This window comes from Sphaerodactylus townsendi, linkage group LG14 (genome assembly GCF_021028975.2).
Source record: "Sphaerodactylus townsendi isolate TG3544 linkage group LG14, MPM_Stown_v2.3, whole genome shotgun sequence".
Taxonomy (NCBI): Eukaryota; Metazoa; Chordata; class Lepidosauria; order Squamata; family Sphaerodactylidae; genus Sphaerodactylus; species Sphaerodactylus townsendi.
Window position 1 is genome coordinate 29504794 of NC_059438.1, and position 20964 is coordinate 29525757.

The following is a 20964-nucleotide window of genomic DNA, read 5'->3' on the forward strand; positions in this document are numbered from 1 at the left end:
CTCCTACATCATTGCAGTAACATTACTTCCAGCCACTCAACTGGGGGTGACATCATGGCTCTCCAGACTCTGCCCACAAAAATCCCCAGGGCTGGCAATCCTAATTGCTCACAATACACAACTAAGTTATTTGTGTGTTACACACTCATGCATGCTAACACAGAATTACATGCTGAAATGAATTGAGGGTTAGACATTTCAAAGGAGTCTTACCACAAGCATAATCCGGTCTGCATTCCCCAACGTTTGTCAGCACAAGCTGAAGGCCATCTTCGCAATGAGGAACAGGGGGGAGCTCACAAGTGACTAGATCACAAACTAAAGGACGAACAACAAGAGAAGTGACCATCTCATAATGACCTGGCTTGCAAGGTAGATATCAGGAATCGGTATGGCTGATCGCCTGCTGATACCCCCAGCCTAGCCATGGGCCCCCCCCAACTGGAAGCACATAGGTGTCAAACTCATGGCCCTCCAGATGTTATGGACTACAGTTCCCATCATCACCTGCCAGCATCATGCAACATCTGGAGGGCCACGAGTTTGACACCTGTGCTAGATTTCCTCAAGTTTGTCGGGTTGGGTAAGAGAATGACCTTCCTGATTTCAAAAAGGTTTATTTACAGTTAACAGCAAGAACTATTAAAACAGTTGACAGCTAACAGAAACTCTCAGTCTAAACTCTTCCAGGTCTCAGTCCCAACTGCTTTTATCAGGTCTCCTAACTCCATCCATCAACTCAAACTCTTAAAGGCATATCATCACAAGGGTTATCAGCCTCAAGATGAGGCCTGGAGTCTTCCAGCATTACAACTGATCTGCTAACTACATAGGAGGGGGTGGGGATTGAAACAGGTATGCCAGCATCATGCTGATATATGATGTCACTTCTAGTACGAAACCAGAAGTGACACCACTATGTTAAGGCACTGCAATGACATCACTTCTGGTTTTATGCCAGAAGTGATGTAAATACTGGCATGATGTCAGCATGCCATCCATTTCCTCACATCTTCAGAACTCTCTCTGTCCCAGCTACCTCACAAGGTGTCTGTTGTGGGGAGAGGAAGGGAAGATAATTGTAAGCCACTTTGAGACTCTATAAAGGCAAAGAAAAGTGGGCTTTCCCAGTTCTTCTTCTCCAGAAGCTTGCATTGCTTTTAACATGAAAGCTGAGATTCCTAGGAAATTAAATTCTGCGCCCAATACCACAGAATTAAAGCACACATTCATACATGAAACTTACCACATTCATAGATTGGACAGCACAGATCGTAATCCCTCTTCAGTCTTGGGATTTCACAAGGACCACAAACCGCTATAATGGGGAGGAAAAACAAAATTCAGTCACCTTTCTAGCCAAAAGCAACCAACCTCTGTTCCCAGGGGCCATTCTACTCTCCAGACATGAGTCTGGGTACAGAATTCTACATCCATTCCATAGATGAGGAGGTCCTATCATAGTAACTAAGGCTTCATTGACTCAGAACACATGTGCTTGGAGGGTAGATGTTCCTCAAAAAGTGATCCCTTCAATTGGGAGGGTATTCCTAAAAGATCACTTCAAACAGCAACTCTGCCAGAATATAGTGTGTCAATAAATAGATATGAAATACACATGGTTTGCAAGCGAAAGAGGGAGCAACTTTTCCCCACATCTTAATTAAACTTTGATAGAATCAATTACGGGGAACGTGCCCAATGAACCAGGCCTATAAGCTGACGGTTTGTCATGCCTGGTCTATGGCTTAATTAACCCAACTGGAAAGAAGAAATATTTAGGTTTTACACAAAAAAGTCCATAGCTTACGTTTGGCAGTTGGACAAGGGCGAGTCGTGCAGTTTATGGTCCTATTATCAAGGCATACACAGATGTTACAGGGTTCGCTGGAAGGAATCCACGTTTCCAAGTGCTATATAAGAATAACACAATGTTTCAAAGAAGGGAAATTTCTGGTTATTTGGTATGCAAAAACTGGGCAGCGATGGGGGGAGAAAGATATAAAGAAAGAGACTTACACAGGAAAAACATACACCGAACACCAGATTGATGACATATGGTATTGCTTTGGATTGTTAGAGCAATTACAAGAAACCAGAGATGTTACCCAATTTAACATGAAGGTTAAACGTTTAAGACAAGACCTGAGCATTAGCTCTTTTTTCAGATTTTAGGAGCACAATTATAATAACAGTGGAACAAAACACAAGAGATTGCAGGATGATTTTAATAGAGCAAAACACATCCATGTCCACTCCATAGACTGCAGAAAGAGAAGCCAAGCAAAGTCAGACCTTGGAAAGTTTCAGCAAAAAAAATGTTTCAAATTATTCCTTAGGCATTTCAGGAACAAAAGGACACTAGCTTATTTTGGGCCGAGAATGTACCAGATTCCTTGTTTAGTGTATGACTATATCCTTGTTCCCCTGGATATGAGTTGACATTAAACAGACACCCTATTGAGACACCATAATTCCTTTGCGATGATTCTAAAAGGGAAGTAAATTTGTAAATTGGTGGGAAGAGACCTGGACACTAAGGTGTGACAAAAAGAGGGGAAGGTTTATTTAGAAGTAGGCAGTGGTGTAGCACCCAGGGGACGGGGAGGGCGTCTTGCCCCGGGTGCGCACCAATGCGGGGGCAAAGTGGGGTGTGGCAGGAGCGGTGTTCCGGGGTGTGTGTCTGCGGGGGCATGGCAGGGGTGCAGGGCACACAAGTGCCCCGGGCGCAGTTCCCCGTCGCTACGGCTCTGGAAGTAGGTCACAGTATTTTCAAGAAGGCTTACTTCTAGGGTAAATGTACTTAGAACTTCAGCCAAAACATCAACCCAACCTCTATTGTGCAGAGCTCAAGGTGAGCTCTCACATCTACGCTGTGTATTTATTTATATAGTGCCATCATTGCATAAAGAGGAGCTCCACATAAAAATATTAGATGGGGAAGGGGGGAGGATCACCCACCAAAGTTGACTGGCAGCAGTTGCAAAGCATGGTAAAGGAAGTACATACATATATAGCCTTTATTGGCATCATACAACAAAACAGTTTACAACCAAAATAACATCAATACAGCTCAAAACAACCATCATTTAATATAAAAACTTCCCTTTGTGGAAGTACCAATTATATCAAACAAAAGCTTGGCAACTAGTTCAGAAAAATCCTGATTAGAGTTATCCAAAAAATGCTGTATCCTTTGGTCATCTGTCACATCCAGGTTAGAAGATGTGACCGATACTTGTTGCTTATGCCTTAACTATACCCTATTTGAACAGTGAAACATTGTGTGTGCTAGCGTTTGGTAAAGGAAGTATATACAATTGACTTACAGGAGTTTCTGTCAAAAATGTAGGGATAGCCAGCATTAGAATCGCATTATATGCATTGTTAAGAAGGAAAGGTCAAGGCTCACAGGAGTGTCCATTTTTCACACTCAGTATCCTTAGAAAACAGACACTATGAGCAAGCACTAGGAGAAGTCTGTTGCCTTCATCCTCAGCTTATGAGCTTCCCAGAGGCATTCAACCCAAGATAGGCCTCACCTTTAGCGCTCCCCTCAATATTTTATCTATTTTGACTTATTGTGATGGTCTATGGCCGTGGTGGCGAACCTTTGGCACTCCAAATGTTATGGACTACAATTCCCATAACCCCGTGCCAGCATGGCCAATTGGCCATGCTGGCAGGGGCTAATAGGAATTGTAGTCCATAACATCTGGAGTGCCAAAGGTTTGCCACCACTGGTCTATGGCCATATACTGTACAATAAATTCTACTACTACTACCAGTCAGCAAAGTCCAATCTACCCTATAAAATAGGCCCTTATCCAACACTCAGTTTTTAGTGTGTCTAGACCAGGGGTAGGGAACCTGCGGCTCTCCAGATGTTCAGGAACTACAATTCCCATCAGCCTCTGTCAGCATGGCCAATTGGCCATGCTGGTAGGGGCTGATGGGAATTGTAGTTCCTGAACATCTGGAGAGCCGCAGGTTCCCTACCCCTGGTCTAGACTGCTGTTCTGGCCCCACTGTTATGCCCAGTACTTCCGAGCTTTTACTGCCCTGGCCCCTACCTGGTGGAACAGGCTTCCAGGTGAAATCAGGGCCCTGCCGGACATACAGAGTTTCCGCAGGGTCTGTAAAACAGACCTGTTCCGCCAGGCATTTGGCCAGCCGGGATAACATCGAAAATTGGCTATACTGGACATCTGGCCTCCCATGAGTGCAAGGAAGGGGGGAGAACTTTTAATGCCATCTGAAATTATGTAAATTATGTATTTATGGTTCCTTATTTTAGTGAGGAATGATTGTTTTTAAATGGATTTTAAATGTCTGTAATTGACTGTTGGGCACTGCCCTGAGCCCTCAGGGGGAGGGGGGTATACAAATTCAATTAAATAAATAATAAAATAAATAAATAAATATGTTGCTGCTGCGTGCCACCTGATTTCTACCCTGCTTCCTTGGAGCCCATTCGCTGGACTCTGCATCATAGACTCAAAGCTTCAGGATCTGGTACAGCATTACCCCCAAGAAACCCCCTGCAATTCCTTTACTATTCCCAACCCATCCCCTCAACACTACCTATATATCCTAGGACTATGTGTGTGTGCTCTGTAGTTTTGTTTATTGTGTACCCCATTATCCCTAAATAAATGCGTTAAACTTTGTTTTGCTCTCCTGTGGACTTTCCTGCAAAAGCTGGTCTTGGTACACATAGGCAACAAAGACCCCAAGCTTGCCTAACCTTATGCTAAACCACAATTCTGCTATTGCTAATTCCTCCACTCTAAAAGGGACAGACTCCCACCAGCCTCATCTGTTAACAGACATGTTTGGTTCACAGTAGCTTCAGCTAATATTACTAATTTCCTGGAGAATGCTAGCATGACCTTCTGGGCAGCTCGGGAATTACTGGCAGAGAAAAATAAAGAGTAACTACCTGGTGGCGCATCCCATCATCACCAACACACTGAGTACAGACTTCTTCATCCACACAACTTCCCTCCAAAGTCACTTGTCCATAAGGACAGAAACAGCCTTCGGCAGGATAATCCAGGCAGATTTCAGTCTTGGTATTGTTCTCACAGTGCCTTGTGCAGCCTGTTCGACAGGAGTCGTACATCAAAGACTCTGGACATTTCATAGCTGTTAAGAACAGGAAGCCAAAAAAAAAAAAAAATCAGCCACACACTACATTTGAGAAAGTAAACAAAAAAATGAAAAGATTTTGTTCAGAAGACATTTGAAATTCGAAGTAATCTGGAAGGTGGGAAGGGAAGAAAACCCACAACCCACTCGGAACTCTTAGGCTAGGTTGAGAAAGAAATCTAAACAACTGGTTGTTGTGGGCTTTCCGGGCTTCATGGCCGTGGTCTGGTAGATCTTGTTCCTAACGTTTCGCCTGCATCTGTGGCTGGCATCTTCAAAGGTGTATCACAGAGAGAAGTGTGTTACACACTGTGTTCAGTGAGAAGGGAATGTTCAGTGGGTATATGTTGTCCATGTCCCAGGGTGGGGAACCAATCAGTAAGTGTTTGGGTGGAACTTGCTATGCAAAGGTGTGGTCGACTGCATTGTATTGCGGGTGGGGATTTCAGTCTATTTACATTCGCATTTGCATTTGCATTTTCTGCAGTAGCAACAATATTAGTGAATGCAAATCATGTGTCTGGGTGGAGTTCATTGTCCATGAACCTAGCATGCCCTTGGCCTTTAATTATGGTGTTTTAAATACTGGTAGCCAAGTTTTGTTAATTCTCAAAGTCTCTTCCTTCTTGTTGAAGTTGTCTTGGTGTTTGTGGATTTCAATAGCCTCCCTGTGTAGTCTGACATAGTAACTGTCCAAGTTGTTCAGAATTTCAATGTTTTCAATTAAATTTTATGTACAGTTTTGTTTAGAGCATGTTGTGCTACTGCATATTTTTTGGAATGGTTAAGCCGACAGTGTCTTTCGTGCTCTTTAATACGAGTATGATTGCTGCATTTTGTAGTTCCTGAGTAGACCTTTCCACAGCTGCAGGGTATGCAATAGACTCCTGAAGAAGTGAGGGGGTCTCTCTTGTCCTTTGCTGAACGTAGCATGTGTTTTATTTTTCTGGAAGGTTTGAAGGTCCCCCTGATGTCATTGCTAAGGGTCACAGTCCCCCCACAAGCAGAATTTTGTGAAGACTAGTGAGATTCAGTGGAAGGAGGGAGGCAGGAAAATTCATTCTGCCATTCTGTCTGGATGTAACCCATGGGTTAGGGATAAAAAAAGCTACCTATCCCTCTTCCTGCCCCTAATATGTATAATTGTCAAGCTCAAGTCAGTCATCTAGAACCTCCAACTGCATATCTGCCCTGTCATGGAGATGCAATGGTTGCCAAATGCAGCATGGGAAATTCCTGGTAGGGTTTGGGGAAGGAGGGAGCTCTTTGGGGACATCATGCCATAGACCACAAGCCTGAAAATCCATTATGTACCTAAATTATTAACATACAATGGTGGGGGGAAATTGAGTTGGTGATTAATGTATAAATATGAATTTTATTAATAACATCTACTGTGTATTATTGACAAGGGAAATGCTATATCAGAGAAAGTAGGCTATTACAAAAGGCCAAAAATAACATATTATGGCGCAAGCTGAGAAGGCATTTGATACAGTGGAAAGGAAATGCCAAGGAGTTCTTTTTAACACAAATTGTTGTAGGGAAGCATTTCATAGCTGGATTATGATGATGATGAAGAAGAAGAGTTTGGATTTATATGCCCCCTTTCTCTCCTGCAGGAGACTCAAAGTGGCTGACAATCTCCTTGCCCTTCCCACTCACAACAAACACCCTGTGAGGTAGGTGGGGCTGAGAGAGCTTCGAGAAGCTGTGACTAGCCCAAGGTCACCCAGCTGGCGTGTGTGGGAGTGCACAGGCTAATCTGAATTCCCCAGATAAGCCTCCCCAGCTCAGGCGGCAGAGCGGGGAATCAAACCCGGTTCCTCCAGATTAGATACACGAGCTCTTAACCTCCTATGCCACTGCTGCTCTGTTGTAATCAGTTGTGATCAGTTGTAAAGATGCCAAAGCTAAATAAATGTAATATGAAACTTTCAAAAGAAAACATAATTGTAAGGAGGTATGCATAAGGAATACCCTTTATGAGAATACCCTTTATGAGAAACATTGTTTATTATATTTACTGAAGCAGTAGCAAATGTACCATGAATTGCTCAAACTTGCAGGAGCATGGTGGCTGCGTGGAAATTTCAGACAACCCAGAGAAATGGGAGGAGCTAAACTCTAGCTTAAAAATGGCAGAGCTAAGATCTGCTTTTCTCTCCCTCCTTTCAGCCTTTTAGTATACTTTGTGGTGGTGTTTATAGACAGATACTGTGGCACAACTAATTGAGGTTCAGCTGTGAAGGGGGAATGGGGTTGTGTGGTATGTCTGCAGTAACCAGGGCTGTCAGGCTAAGCCTGGAAACCCAAAAACCACAAAAGGTGAGTTTAGTGTAACCAGGGAACAACAACAAAAATAGTTCTAAACTCACTAGAAATGAATGCAGTGCAGCTATATTGAAACAAATATATGAGTGTGCAAGTAAACAATATCTCTTACAAGCAAAGGACAAGCGCTTCTATAACCATTTATGAGGTAAGCTAGTACCACAAAGGGGGTATACAATCAATCCAGCTTTCTCAGTCAAAATCATACAGTCAATATTGGTGAAACAAACAAAAAAAGAAAGTCCAATGAGGTGAGCTACACCCCCAAAGAGTGCAAATAGTCAAACTAACTCCTTCAGTCACTTTCTATATGATTAGTAGTAGTCAGAACCAGATAACCAGTATAATCAATCCTGTTTCACAGGGAACCAAGCCCCTTCTTCAGCTTTCAGACGTGTAGGTGTTATTCTGCTGCCGCCTCAGTCTTTAGGAAATCATTAAAAGCCCAAAAGTGCATATTTGTCTTTCCCTAAGGCTAGCTGTGCTGCTGCTGCTGCAATCAGTCTGGCACTTCAAGTGTGACTAACTGAACTGAGGTGGCCATAAGAGAAAATATCCGTCCCGGCAATCTGAAGTGAAATTCACCACATGCATGGAGATTTTGCAAGTGTTGCAGTTATTTTGGGAATCAGTAAACAGCAGCTAAAGAAATGCAAAAACAGTGATCTCGCCTACCAACCTGCAAAGACCATAACATTGAGTACAGAGCTATGATGTTCAGGGATACAGAACAAAAGAAGAATAGTAGCCCAAGTGTATAAATAGGTTTGGCCTCAAAAATAGATACTGCCTCTGAGCACAGATTGCTTCTAATTGCCGTGACCATTCCATTAAATAGATTCGTCTAGCAAATGTGTTTAAGGCCAGCAAGTTCTTCAAAGTTGAAGTATGCAGGGCAAGATCCATCTCAAGTTGACTGTGGCAGAACCTAAATTTGGACAGGACTAGAATAGATCAATCCAGCAATTTGCTCATAGAGCACAGATTGTTCTCAGGCTTTTGGAATAGTGCCCAAATATTCCTCCAAATAAAAACTGAAATGAGTTAGCTCCCAGCATTCTAAGTGAATGCCAATGTCAGATTTTCTCAGAATGCTTGAATATTCAGTGTACTTTCAAATGACAAATATTCAGTGTACTTTCAAATGACAAACTGGATATCAAATATGCAGCAATCTGTTTCAATATTTGCTGTTTGAAAGCTCTCAACGGTTGGATTGCAATGATATTGGGTATCTGAAAACACCGGACAGATTGCACACATTCAAATTTCGATTGATCGCTAATCCCTTGTAAGATTAAATACTTGATGGATACTACAGAAGCAAAAGAGATGCGGGACGTGGGGTATTCCATGTCCCTGGGCACACACCATTTTGTTATGTGGGGGGCGCCGGGCGCTCCCCATGTCACAAAACAGGATGCACCCGAGCTGCTCACTGCCGAGCCCAACCCCAGCCTTCCTGCAGGTTGGCTTTTGCCCTCCTCAGGCATGGTTCCCTGGCTCCCATAAGTGGGGTGGGGGCATGGGGAGCCAGGCGCAGGGGGGGCATGGGGAGGCAGTCATGCCCCCACGCACAGTTTGACCTCGGTATGGTACTGAAGAGATGCGAAGTTGTTTGAATGTTGAGGTCAAATTTCATATTCAAAACAAAAAGTCAATTTAAAAACATCTGCATTCAATCTGTGAGTGGCAAAACTGAACAAGTAAGGGCTTCGTGGGATGCCTATGTTACGAAATATCTGCTGTTTTAATTGAATTTATGATAATTGTATTATGATGATTTTATATATGATGCTTTTATGTTGTACACCGCCTTGAGCCCTCCGGGGATAGGGCGGTATATCAAATCAAATCAAATCAAATCAATAATAATAATAATAATAATAATAATAATAATAATAATAATAATAATAATAATAATAATAATAATAATATCTCATCAAATATCAAACATTTATTCTAGCCCAAACCAAATGGATATCTCCCGCACGTTTCAAATTAACTTTGCAAGCCACAGCATTTTTGCGACAAGTCAGGAGTTACTGAACAAACTTTCTCTGTTCTTCCTTCTTTTGCCTTTCCTTCTGGCATGTGGCTACAGAGACAATCTATCTTAACCACCGCTCTCTTGAAATACTGCACTGGAAGGATTCAAAGATAGGGCCCTTGACTGACCTCTTGAACAATGAATGTCTGCGTTTGCATTGGAGCACTTTACAGAGGCAGCTACAATGTGGCTGTTGCCCTTGCAGCATCTCCAGCTGGGAAAAAGTATATATCACAGGGACATCCTTGTCAAGATTCCTGCCAGAAGGTTGGCTGCCAGCAGATGTTGAGCCTGACCTCTCATTTATTAAACTGAAATTAATTTTTTTACCAGACCTCAGTACAAATATAATTACTGTATATCATTCTTGCTTACACTAGACATGACCTTCACCCAATATTAGTGAAGCAGAAATGTGAGCACGACACAAGGAAGATGAGCCAGAACTTTATCTAGGATAGCATGCTTAGAGGCAGTAAATGTCCAATACCAGATGCTGAAGACCAATAAGAATGGAATGGACATTAACTTTAGATGTGAGCCAGGCGATTGATCAAAATAAATAGAATCGACCATACAAATAGGCACACATGTTGGAAACGTGGGTCAAGAAAACAGACCTGAAAATATGTTTGGGCAATGCCCACTAGTTAAATAATGTTGGGAAATAGAGACTTGATGAAATTATTCAAGTAACTAGATATGAAATTCCAAAACACCCAAGACCGGGGATCGGGCGGTATATAAATTGAAAAAATAAATAAAATAAAAAAATAAATAAACTATTGTGTTGGAATTTTTATTAGGACATATTCCTAAAGCACAGAGATCTATAGTACTAGATTTCTTTACTGATGCAAGGATTGAAAGAGCACCAAGTATCTGACGTATGATCCTGGATAAACAAGGTGCAGAAGTGAGCAAAAATAATCGGAATTGCATTTATTAGGCTAAGGGATGGATGAACTTACAGTGGAACCTCGGTTATTGTTGACATTGGTTTTCGTCGGTTTCGGTTTTCGCCGATTCTTTGAGTGAAAATTTTGTCTTGGTTTTCGTCGGTTGCTTTTGTTTTCGCCGGCTTTCATCTGCACACGCTAATTTCGCAACAAAAACCGGTGACCCATGCAGGCTCCATTGCTAGTCAATGGGACCCTCGGTTTTTGTCAGTTTTGGGTTTCGCTGAGGTAATTTGGATGGATTACCAAAGAAAACCGAGGTTCCACTGTATTCTTCTGAATGATGGAAAACTTTTTATGATTTTTGTAGGGAAAATTTACATCATTTTTGTAACTGATTAGTTTATAACTTTATTGGTGATTGCACAATGATATTGCACGTAAGCACTCAGTAAGCATTATTAACACTATTGCACAATCAGTTCTTAATTATTACATATACTATAATGATTACATATATTCTTCGAACACAAAAATAAAAAGAACAGAATTCATGTGCCATTAACACTTCCAACTATATCTGGATGAGCTGCCTAAAAGTTTGTTGCATTCTTAAATAGATCTATCCATCAATCCCTGCTCAAAATTGTACTTCTGTCATTCAACTTAAGTACTTGCAACTGACTTCCCTACACATCTTGTCTCTCCTTTCCTTCCATCTGTGATTTCCTTCCATCTGTGATTTCCATCTGTGATTTCCTTCCATCTGTGATAAACTGCCCAGAACACTTACAGTGCCATCTAATCTAAATAATTATAATTCTGGATTAGACAGATTTTTTAAAAGGCTTGATCCGCTTCAGGAAGGCAACTTTTATCTTCTTTCCAGCATGGTGTAGTAGTTAAGAGCTGGTGGATTCTAATCTGGAGAACCAGGTTTGATTCCCAACTCCTCCACTTGAGTGCCAGAGGCTTATCTGGTAAACCAGATGTGTTTCTGCACTCCTACATTCCTGCTGGATGACCTTGGGCTAGTCACAGTTCTTCAGAACTCTCTCAGTGTCTGTTGTTGGGAGAGGAAGGGAAAGGAGCTTGAAAGCCACCTTGAGTCTCCTTATAGGAGAGAAAGGTGGGGTATAAATCCAAACTCTTCTTCTTCTTCTTGAACAGATCTAAGAACCGAGCAAGTGGTAGAAGCAGAGGATGGAGACACCAACATCCTGGTATCACATTGGATCCAGTGCCATGTTTCCACGGGCACAAGATCTTCTACCTGTGCAGTATGACTTTCACAGCAGCCTGGAACTCTCCCTGGAATCTGACTCCTGAGGCTCCCCTCTCCCCAGGGGCAGGATGGTAGGTACAAAAGCTACAATCTACAAGTGGATGAACTATGAGTTTTCAGAAGTGATGGGATGGATCCATTCAACTCATCTCGTCTCACATTCTCCAACTACACATTAAACCCCAAAGGAGGCAAAGCCTCAAAGTGGTCTCAAGATTCAGAAACCCATTATAATGTGTACTATGCCCACCACACTTCCACATGCACACTTCCTCTGAGGCAATAACAGAACAAAATAAAGATCTGTCACTATTCTGTTCCAATTAGAAGCAGATGGCCCACTGAGGCCATGGGGAAAATTCCCAATGGCCAAATGGCTTAGAGGCCTACCCTTTCCCCTGCAACCATCCTGCTCCGTGCCACCCCACTCAAGGTGGGCAGCAGCCACCATCAGATGGTGAAGCCCACTACAAGTGGAGTGAGAGGGACTAGCCTCTGCCATGAGTGGGGCAAACGGGGGAATCCAGAAGATCCTGACACAAGCCAGCGGAAGCTGCCTCCTCAAGCTAGCAGGAGCCAATGCCACAAGCCTTTGTGGAAGATGGACTTGAGCTAAGCTGCCACCACAACCATTCTTCCTCCTACCTCCTCTTCCTTTCTGCCTGTTCTGTTGGGGGCAGTGGTGGGCCTGAAAGAACTGAGGAACAGCAGGAGATCTTTCCAGGGCCATTCCATGCTCCCAATTCACCCCTGGTTTCAATAACTCCAGCAATGGAAGCACATTGGGCAGAGCACACACTATGACAGATTTCTGGGGTTTATTTTCTCTCTCCATCCTGAAGAGCTGTACCAGGCCCCAGGACTCTGGATGGTTCTCTTGCTATTTCTTGCCACACAAATGCATCCTGGGTCCACTTCCATCTCTAGGGATTAGCGACCAGCCAAGGATTACTTTATTTTTAGGTTTAAAAGGCACTCCCCTTCCTTAGACAGTGAGGTCATTTTCAAAGATGACAAAATTTTCCAAAACAGAGGCAGCATCTGTCTACGGCCAATTGTTTTACTGCAAGGACTGACGAGGCAAAATGTTAATGGGGGAATCGTTGCTTTTGTGTTGACTTCAGAATTACACAGCCACATAACTCAAGTGATTCCACTACAAACTCATGATTGCACACTACTTGTTGCCACAATAACTCACATTTCAACAATAAACATATTCTTGAAAATATGATGTATATGTGTCTACGATATACATAGCACTGTCATTATTTAATGCTATAGTTAATCTTCCATAAGAAGGTTTGGGCTATATATTTCCATTGAGTTAGACCTTGTCTTAAAAAGCATTCCAATCTTTCACAAAAAATATTTCATAAGAGTTCTTTTTAGTGCTCCCACCAAATTGGCTAATTTTTCCATTCAAAAATCTAAAAAATGTCCCCCCCAAAATGTTTCTGTTCTCCTGCCTCCCCTCCCCCCTCCCCACAGCCTTTTCTGGGCCTTGACATCTTTACAACTTATATTTATTCAACAACTAATGGTATTGTCGCTCTGAAAATAGATGGCTTCCCAAGAACCACGATAAAACCTACACAGACTGCTTCGATTATGTTCTGCGAGGCCCTTTCCGCACAGCCAAAATAAAATGTTTCGAGAAAATAAAACATTTCCTCCAAACAGTTCAGCATCAAAGCCACAAATGCATTTTTTAAAGAAATGTTTTTACCTGAAACATCTCTCTTTTACAGGCTATGCAGACAAAACCTATGAAAACTATTATTTTCAAACCATTTGCAAAATGTTTGACAAATGTTTTAAATGCTTTGTGTGGAAAGGCACACAATTGAATAAATTGTTGAATAAATATATTTGTCTGTGCACATTTCTAGTGGGGTGCTATATTACAATGATGAAGCTACTCTGTCTATTGAATCATTAACTCCTTCTGGGTAATATCCCTGTAACTGGCAATGCTATTTCTGGCCCCTGTAAGACATGCACCTGCTCAGAAGAAAAAGAAAAGAGGATGCCATTGTTAATACATGTGCACTGGCCATTAAATTAGGAAGCTCTTTGGGCTGCTATGTCACAAGTTGGGAATCTGAGGAATTCAGAAAGGTTCTTAAAATGCCTGTGCCTTGGATACTGTGGCTAGGGAGGGCTGCCTGCCCCCCTAAATCCAGGAAATGTCAGGCAGAATGCTCTCTGCTCTTTTGGATTATTCCACATAGAGCATTTGCAGCGTGCCATTTCTTAAAACACAGTTTTGCAACAACAGTGCTATCCCAAACACATCTCACACAGTCCTTTGTGTTTCAGATAGTGGCGTAGTGGTTAAGAGCAGGTGGACTCTAATCTGGAGAACAGGGTTTGATTCCCCACTCCTTCACATGAGCTGTGGAGTCTTATCTGGTCAGCCAGATTTCTTGCAGCACTCCTACATTCCAGCTGGCTGATCTTGGGCTGCTCACAGTTCTCTCAGCACTCTCTCAGCCCCACCTACCTCACAAGATGTCTGTTGTGGGGAGAGGAAGGGAAAAGGAGTTTGTAAGCCACGTTGAGTCTCCTTACAGGACAGAAAGGGAAGTATAAATCCAAACTCTTCTTCTACCTTTGCAAACAGTTACATCAGTTCTTTGGGGAAAGAGGTCCTATGTGAAGGACTGTCAGGTTGAGGAACAGTAAATAATTAACAATAAAAGATAAACATTAAAGTTGTTATTCCCTTTTAACTGAAGTGGGGAAGCAGGCAGAGAATATAGTTAAACCACAATGGATGTTTCAAGTCACAAGAGGAATCACTTCCCATAGAATATACACATCCTTTTTTTTTTGTCTCACAATCACTTCTGTCTAACCTAATTTTGCACACAGTTTGCGATGAAAAATCCTTGTCGGTTTTTGGCTTTGGGGATATGTTTTAGTTAAAAAAGAAAGCATAATGGTGTGGTGACCCAATATCAGGTCTCCACATTTACTCTATCTAGCCAGGTGTTAAATACAAATTTACAGTTCCTACCAAAATAGTATATGAGAGAAGGCAGAGAAGAGGTTTCTCTCTTAAGTCTAGCTATTTGGTGTGACTTACTGCAACTCTGAGAAGAGTTATGCCCTTCTGAAACCAGTGAGGTAATTGCATTTAGTAGAGTATAACTTGGTTTAGGATTGTGCTGTCCTTCTGTTTTGGGGAAAGTTACAAGGGCTTATTCATACAGGACATCTGTACAAACTACACTACAAATCTCTGGTAATAACTTGACCTGGAAATAGTACCCCTGACTCTCAGCCTGGACAAGGAAAAGCAATTGCTTCATGAATGTTCCATAAACTGTACTTCACAGGTGTTAAACTCGCGGCCCTCCAGATGTTATGGACTACAGTTCCCATCATCCCCTGCCAGCATGATGCTGGCAGGGGATGGTGGGAACTGTAGTCCATAACATCTTGAGGGCTGCGAGTTTGACACCTGTGCTGTACTTCATTTTCTTCTTTCACAAACTCTTGACTGAAATTTTATTTAAAAAATAGTTTGAAGCAGAATAGATAATGATCCAAATAAAATGGTGTATTTTTTAGAAAATATCTTGGAAGGAATGTGTGCTATTTGTATTGATAGCTCAGAAAATAAATTGGCTATTTTGCCCTTTCACCCTTGACCAAAGCCACACTGAGTAAGGAAATCTGTGGTGTCCCAAGGATGGTATTAGATTGCATTTTCTGTCAGAAACAACAGAATCCTTACCACAGAACTCTGGAGTTCTCCATTCCACACAGATTCCTTGCGTCCTGCAGAGGTGTGCATAGGAGGACACAATCTCACATACTTCATCCCCATGGCAGTTGTTTTCTTCGCATGCTGCATAGAACGCATTTGGAGGAACGATGTGGTGGCATGCATAAAACTGAGCAGAGAGCAAAATGCTGCACTTGGTGGTGGCCTGTTCAATGCATCTGTCTGCTCTGTTGACCTCACAGGTTATCCCTGGTCGCCTCACGGCCCACTCTTGGACAAAGATGCTGCTGTCGGGTGCAATGGAACCATCCTTCAAAATGAAGTCATTACCACTGTTTTGGTCACAAATCCCTAAGAGAACAAGAAAGAGGAGAACCTTGTAATATATTGACAGTTTCCAAAACACTTGTTCCAACAAGATATGGAATCTAGAGCGACACCAAAAGCCCATCCTCTGGAAAAACATAGCTAATCTTACTGTTGTAGCTTCCTGTTGAAATTCTTACAAATCTTTCTTCTGAGCAGATTTCTAGAGGGATGTGAAGATGTACGTGCCTCACGAAAACTCATGCTGGAATAAATATTGTTAGCCTCCAAGGTACAGCCAAACTTTTCTAAAATGTTCCCAGCCAGAACCTGTTCTAATTCACATTGGCTTGAATCCTAAGCTGAATTTCTACTCACAGTAGGCACTTCTGCTTTCACTTCTGCAGCGCCCCCCCCCCCCCACACACACACACTATGATCATGTGCCTGGGCATCCACAGAGCCATGAGGAAATAATTTTGAGGGCCTTCAATGACTGCAGCAGGAGAGGCAGGAAAGATACCACTTATGCAGTGCGTTTCCACTTAAGCTATATATACACTTTTATCCAGTGGTGGGATCCAAAAATTTTAGTAACAGGTTCCCATGGTGGTGGGATTCAAACTGTGGCATAGTGCCAATGGGGCTGGGCGGGGCACGATGGGGGCGTGGCATTCCTGGGCAAGGACGCAGCCGGTGCACCGGTCCTTAGGCAAGAAACGAATGCACGCAGGCGCAGGCTGCCACGCACGCCGGTGCACCTCCTGCTAGACTGCTTCAAGTTCTGCGCGCTACTGCTGAGAGGAGGGGTGTAACTAAGGCAAAAATCACGTGGCAAAATCACCAATTAGTAACCCCCTCTCGGAACATACAAATAATTAGTAACCTACTCTCGGGAACCTGTGAGAACCACCTCTGCCTTTATCTATTTGTACGACACCCTCAACTGAACAAAAGCTGTGACTGTCACACTGGAGCAACAGAAGTACAAATTCTATATTGTAAATTCTGCCTCAAGTTAAGCCAGTATTAAACCTTTCATATAGTTCACATCTGGCACCTTGGTATACAACCAAAATATAAACACTGAACAATAGGCAACCCATCTGATGGACCACTGACCCAAAGTAGCACTTGAGGTATAAATTTAGCAACATACCACAAAGGCCGTAGGTATGCAGAGCAAAACTCTTTGGGCTAAGTTGGAAAGTAAACTCATTGTTGCTTGGAGTGAAGGAAAAGATGTGCCCCAGATGAGAGAACCTGATTTCATGCATTATTGCTCCATAAACGTTGATTTCAAAATGATCGTTGGTATACGGAAGGATGGACAGTTCACCATTCACAGTAACCTATTTGAAAAAACAGACAACTTACCCATTCTGTCAGCAAAAACACAACAGCAACAGTAGATAGACTGAAACAACAGGAATCTGAAACTTCAATGAAGATTACACTGTGGAGAATGTCCTCTTAGGATTCTGGCTTCTCAATGGAAGAGAATCACGAGAATCTCCATGTACAGAAATAAAGTTACAGCTGTTACAGAGGTTGACATACACTGAATATAGGTGAGTTTTACAGGGAAACTGTGGCCACATCCAGTTCCTAGTTCAAGTTGGTTGCAAACTTAATCATAGTGGGATGTTTCGCATGTCACTGCAGCATTGGTCAGAAACGAAATGAGAATGTGCAGAGCCCTGACGGTTAACGTGACTTCAGGCCCCACTTTTCTGGGAAAGATTTCTGGTTATGGGGCCACCCTCGGTGCCAAAGCCAGATGCCCCAGCAAAGAAGTCTAAACAAGAGGCTGATGCCAACCCAGTCATACCTTGTTGAAGGGCAGCAAGAAGATATTCCATTAACTTCAGACAAATGTAGGAGTTTTTAAACTGTTTTGGGGTGTTTTGAAGTTATCGAAATTCTAGTAGCTTAAACCCACCCCCCACCCCCCACCCCCAAAAAGCTAAAAAGCAAATGTAAGACATCCTACTAGTGTGAAAGAACTCAGATTTTGGAAGGACTCGGGGAGGGACCAAGTAAGGTTGCTTGAGAACCTGAACATTCACATACACGACTGAATTGGAATTACCTGTAGTTAATACTCAGACTACGGGTCCCCCTATTGATCCCATGATAACGAACAGGCAACTGACAGCTGAGATACATCATCCCAGCCCCTCTGACAATGGCCCAATAGCTTTACCTTATTGAAGGACGATGAAGAACCCCAACTCCACTCCTACCACAGATAACACTTTGGGGGCCAACAATGGCTGCATCCAATATGTGTCATCTGACACTGAAACTCTGAATGCATCAGCATGACACAACGTGATCCCCCATGCAAAGCTCCTATCTTGGAACATTGCAGGATGGGGGAATAAGATTACTAACACCTGTTTCGGCAGCTACCTAAAAAAATCACAGTAATATATGTGGAACTGTAGCCACCCCTTCGCTCAATTAAGCCACCACTGTAGCCACCACCTCACTCACTTAAGAAGCAACAACTGACCATTACTCACTGTTGCTATCCCCAAGTCAAAACAAAGGATAGTTTCTGTGATGCCCTTCCCCCAACCCCGTAAGTATTCTTTTCATTGTGGTGGCTTACCGACATGTTGCTGAACAGCTCCACAGATGTGGACTGGTGTGTCACCTCAATGGAATTCATACAGTTGAGTCTTGGGGTTGAACTGCAGGCCCCATTGTGAAGAACCACTTTGAGACCATGTTCTTTATCTTCAAATAGTGTGTACGAACAATTTCCCGTTAGTTTAAATTCCAGTCCATCAAAGGTGACGATATGCCTTGTTGAACTTCCCATGCACGTGCCTACAAAAAGTAGCAATTACTTAATTAATTAACTAACTAATACTGGTTGTTATGGGTTTTCTGGGCTGTGTGGCCGTGGTCTGGTAGATCTTGTTCCTAACGTTTCGCCTACATTTGTGGTTGGCATCTTCAGAGGTGTATCACAGAGAGACACAGTGGACATAGTGTGTAACAAACTTCTCTTTGTGATACACCTCTGAAGATGCCAGGCGAAATGTTAGGAACAAGATCTACCAGACCACGGCCACACAGCCCGGAAAACCCACAACAACCAGTTGAATCCAGCTGTGAAAGCCTTCGACAACTTAATTAATACTTTGCATTTCTGCCCAGTGGGGATCCCAACCAGCTTATGTCATTCTTTCCCCATCCATTTTATTCTCAGAACAACTTTGTGAAGTTGGTTAAGCTGAGCGTATGTGACTGACTGAACGTCACTCGGCAAGCTTCTACGGTAGAGTAGGGATTCAAACCTGGGTCTTCCGGATCCTAGACCATAATTCTAACCACTACACCAAACTGGCTCTCAGTGAACAACTATATCAACTGAATGACACCATGGAAGCCAATCCTAAGAGCCATGCTTTATGTCCCTGAGCTATGGAAAAGGAAGCAGTGCAGAAAGTAAATGCTTTATGGATCACTGAATGTTTCTTCCAGTTCTGGGACATTGCAGACTTTTTCCATCCTCACAGCCCATTTTTGGACACAAGGCAGAACCCAACGCTTTATTTGTACATAACAGGAATGGTGCTCATTTAGGATGAAAAGTCAGGCAATGCATTATGCTCGCCATGGGAGCGGAAGCCCTGAGGTGCCTCTGAAGGATTTTAAAGGTGTCTGGTCAGCAGGCAAGGAAAACTGTAGGGAATTACAATCAAAGGGTCTAATTGTACATGACGTGGAAACATCAACAGAACCCTGGGAGACTTTTAAAAAGCAGAAAACAGGCTCAAGAGGGGGTAGTTTTGGATTGAGATACAATGGCCCACTCTTGCAGCTTCCCTATTCCCAATCCTCCCTTTCTGAAGCTCATTTCCCCTCAAAAAACCAGCAGTTTTGTTCTGTTACAAAGTTTGGCATGAAACATGCTTACAGAGAGGAAAGTTTTGGATTCCTCCATTAGTTGCACACCCCCATTTGCTCCTTCTTGACAGCTACTTCCCGCCGCTCTGTCCTCTGTTAGCTGCTAAGAGTGGTAGCGGAACTTGAATAACGAAGAAGAAGAAGAAGAAGAAGAAGAAGAAGAAGAAGAAGAAGAAGAAGAAGAAGAAGAAGAAGAAGAAGAAGAAGAAGAAGAAGAAGAAGAAGAAGAAGAAGAAGAAGAAGAAGAAGAAGAAGAAGAAGAAGAAGAATTTGGATTTATATCCCACCTTTCTCTCCTGTAAGGAGACTCAAGGTGACTTACAAGCTCCTTTCCATTCCTTTCCCCACAACAGACTGGCAGGTGGGGCTGAGAGAGTTCCAAAGAATTGTGACTAGCCCAAGGTCACCCAGCAGGAATGCAGGAGTGCAGAAACACATCTGGTTCACCAGATAAGGCTCTGCCACTCAGATGGCAGAGTGGGGAATCAAACCTGGTTCTCCAGATTAGAATCCACCTGCTCTTAACCACTACACAGCGCTGGCTAATGGCTTTCTCCTGTAGGCTGATAATGATTCTCTCCAGTTTTCCTTACTTCCTTGCCAGTTGCACGTCATGTTTCCATTGAGTTCTGCTTGATAAACCATCAAGAGCCACCTGCATTTATCAAGCACACTTGAAGGAAAGAAGCGGACAGACCTTGCATGAGAAGACAACCAGCCTACTCACATGGACACACCCAGCGACAGCCACATGTTTCTTCCACTTTCAATGCAGGCATGTTGTTGCGACACAGCGGCCTCGGCATCTTCTCGCAATTGATTCGGTGGCTCTCCAGAATGGTGTATCCTCCCGGCAAGCATGTCACCGTGCGACACTGATCCAGCAATGTCCATTTGTCCCCAGGCTGTGCAAAAGGACATGCCAATACTTCAATAATGTCCATTATATATATATATATATATAGGAACCAATATATATATGGTTCCTTTAAGCGGCAACCATCTGAAACTACCAAGTAAAACAACACTGTCCTTGGCAAGATAGAAGGCAATGAAAATTAAAAAGCCACACTTTCCACAGATGCAACATTATTAATGACTCACAGAAGCACTTGGCCTAATGCACTTGTAACCCCTATGCCCAGAATGGGTTGGCCAAAATAGGTTATTAGCCAATGGGGTGGAGACTTCGGAGCAGCAGAGAGGCTGCAAGAGCTCTTTTGCAGAAGAAGCAAGGCTACCAGACTCGGACCTTGATTTCTATAAGCCCTTAACACCT

The 20964-nt window shown here is 42.9% G+C and overlaps 1 protein-coding gene across 1 annotated transcript in view; it reads right to left on the reverse strand.

The window, feature by feature from the left end:
- VWF (von Willebrand factor) overlaps positions 1-20964 on the reverse strand; it is a 156143-nt gene that overhangs the window by 34432 nt on the left and 100747 nt on the right. The window contains exons 34-41 of the mRNA XM_048515347.1: positions 20413-20590; positions 18379-18599; positions 16921-17113; positions 15465-15806; positions 4943-5148; positions 1811-1913; positions 1247-1318; positions 214-318 (exon numbers count right to left, since the gene is read on the reverse strand). Of these exons, the coding sequence (XP_048371304.1) occupies positions 214-318; positions 1247-1318; positions 1811-1913; positions 4943-5148; positions 15465-15806; positions 16921-17113; positions 18379-18599; positions 20413-20590 (1420 nt within the window). The remainder of the gene's footprint in view (positions 1-213; positions 319-1246; positions 1319-1810; positions 1914-4942; positions 5149-15464; positions 15807-16920; positions 17114-18378; positions 18600-20412; positions 20591-20964) is intronic.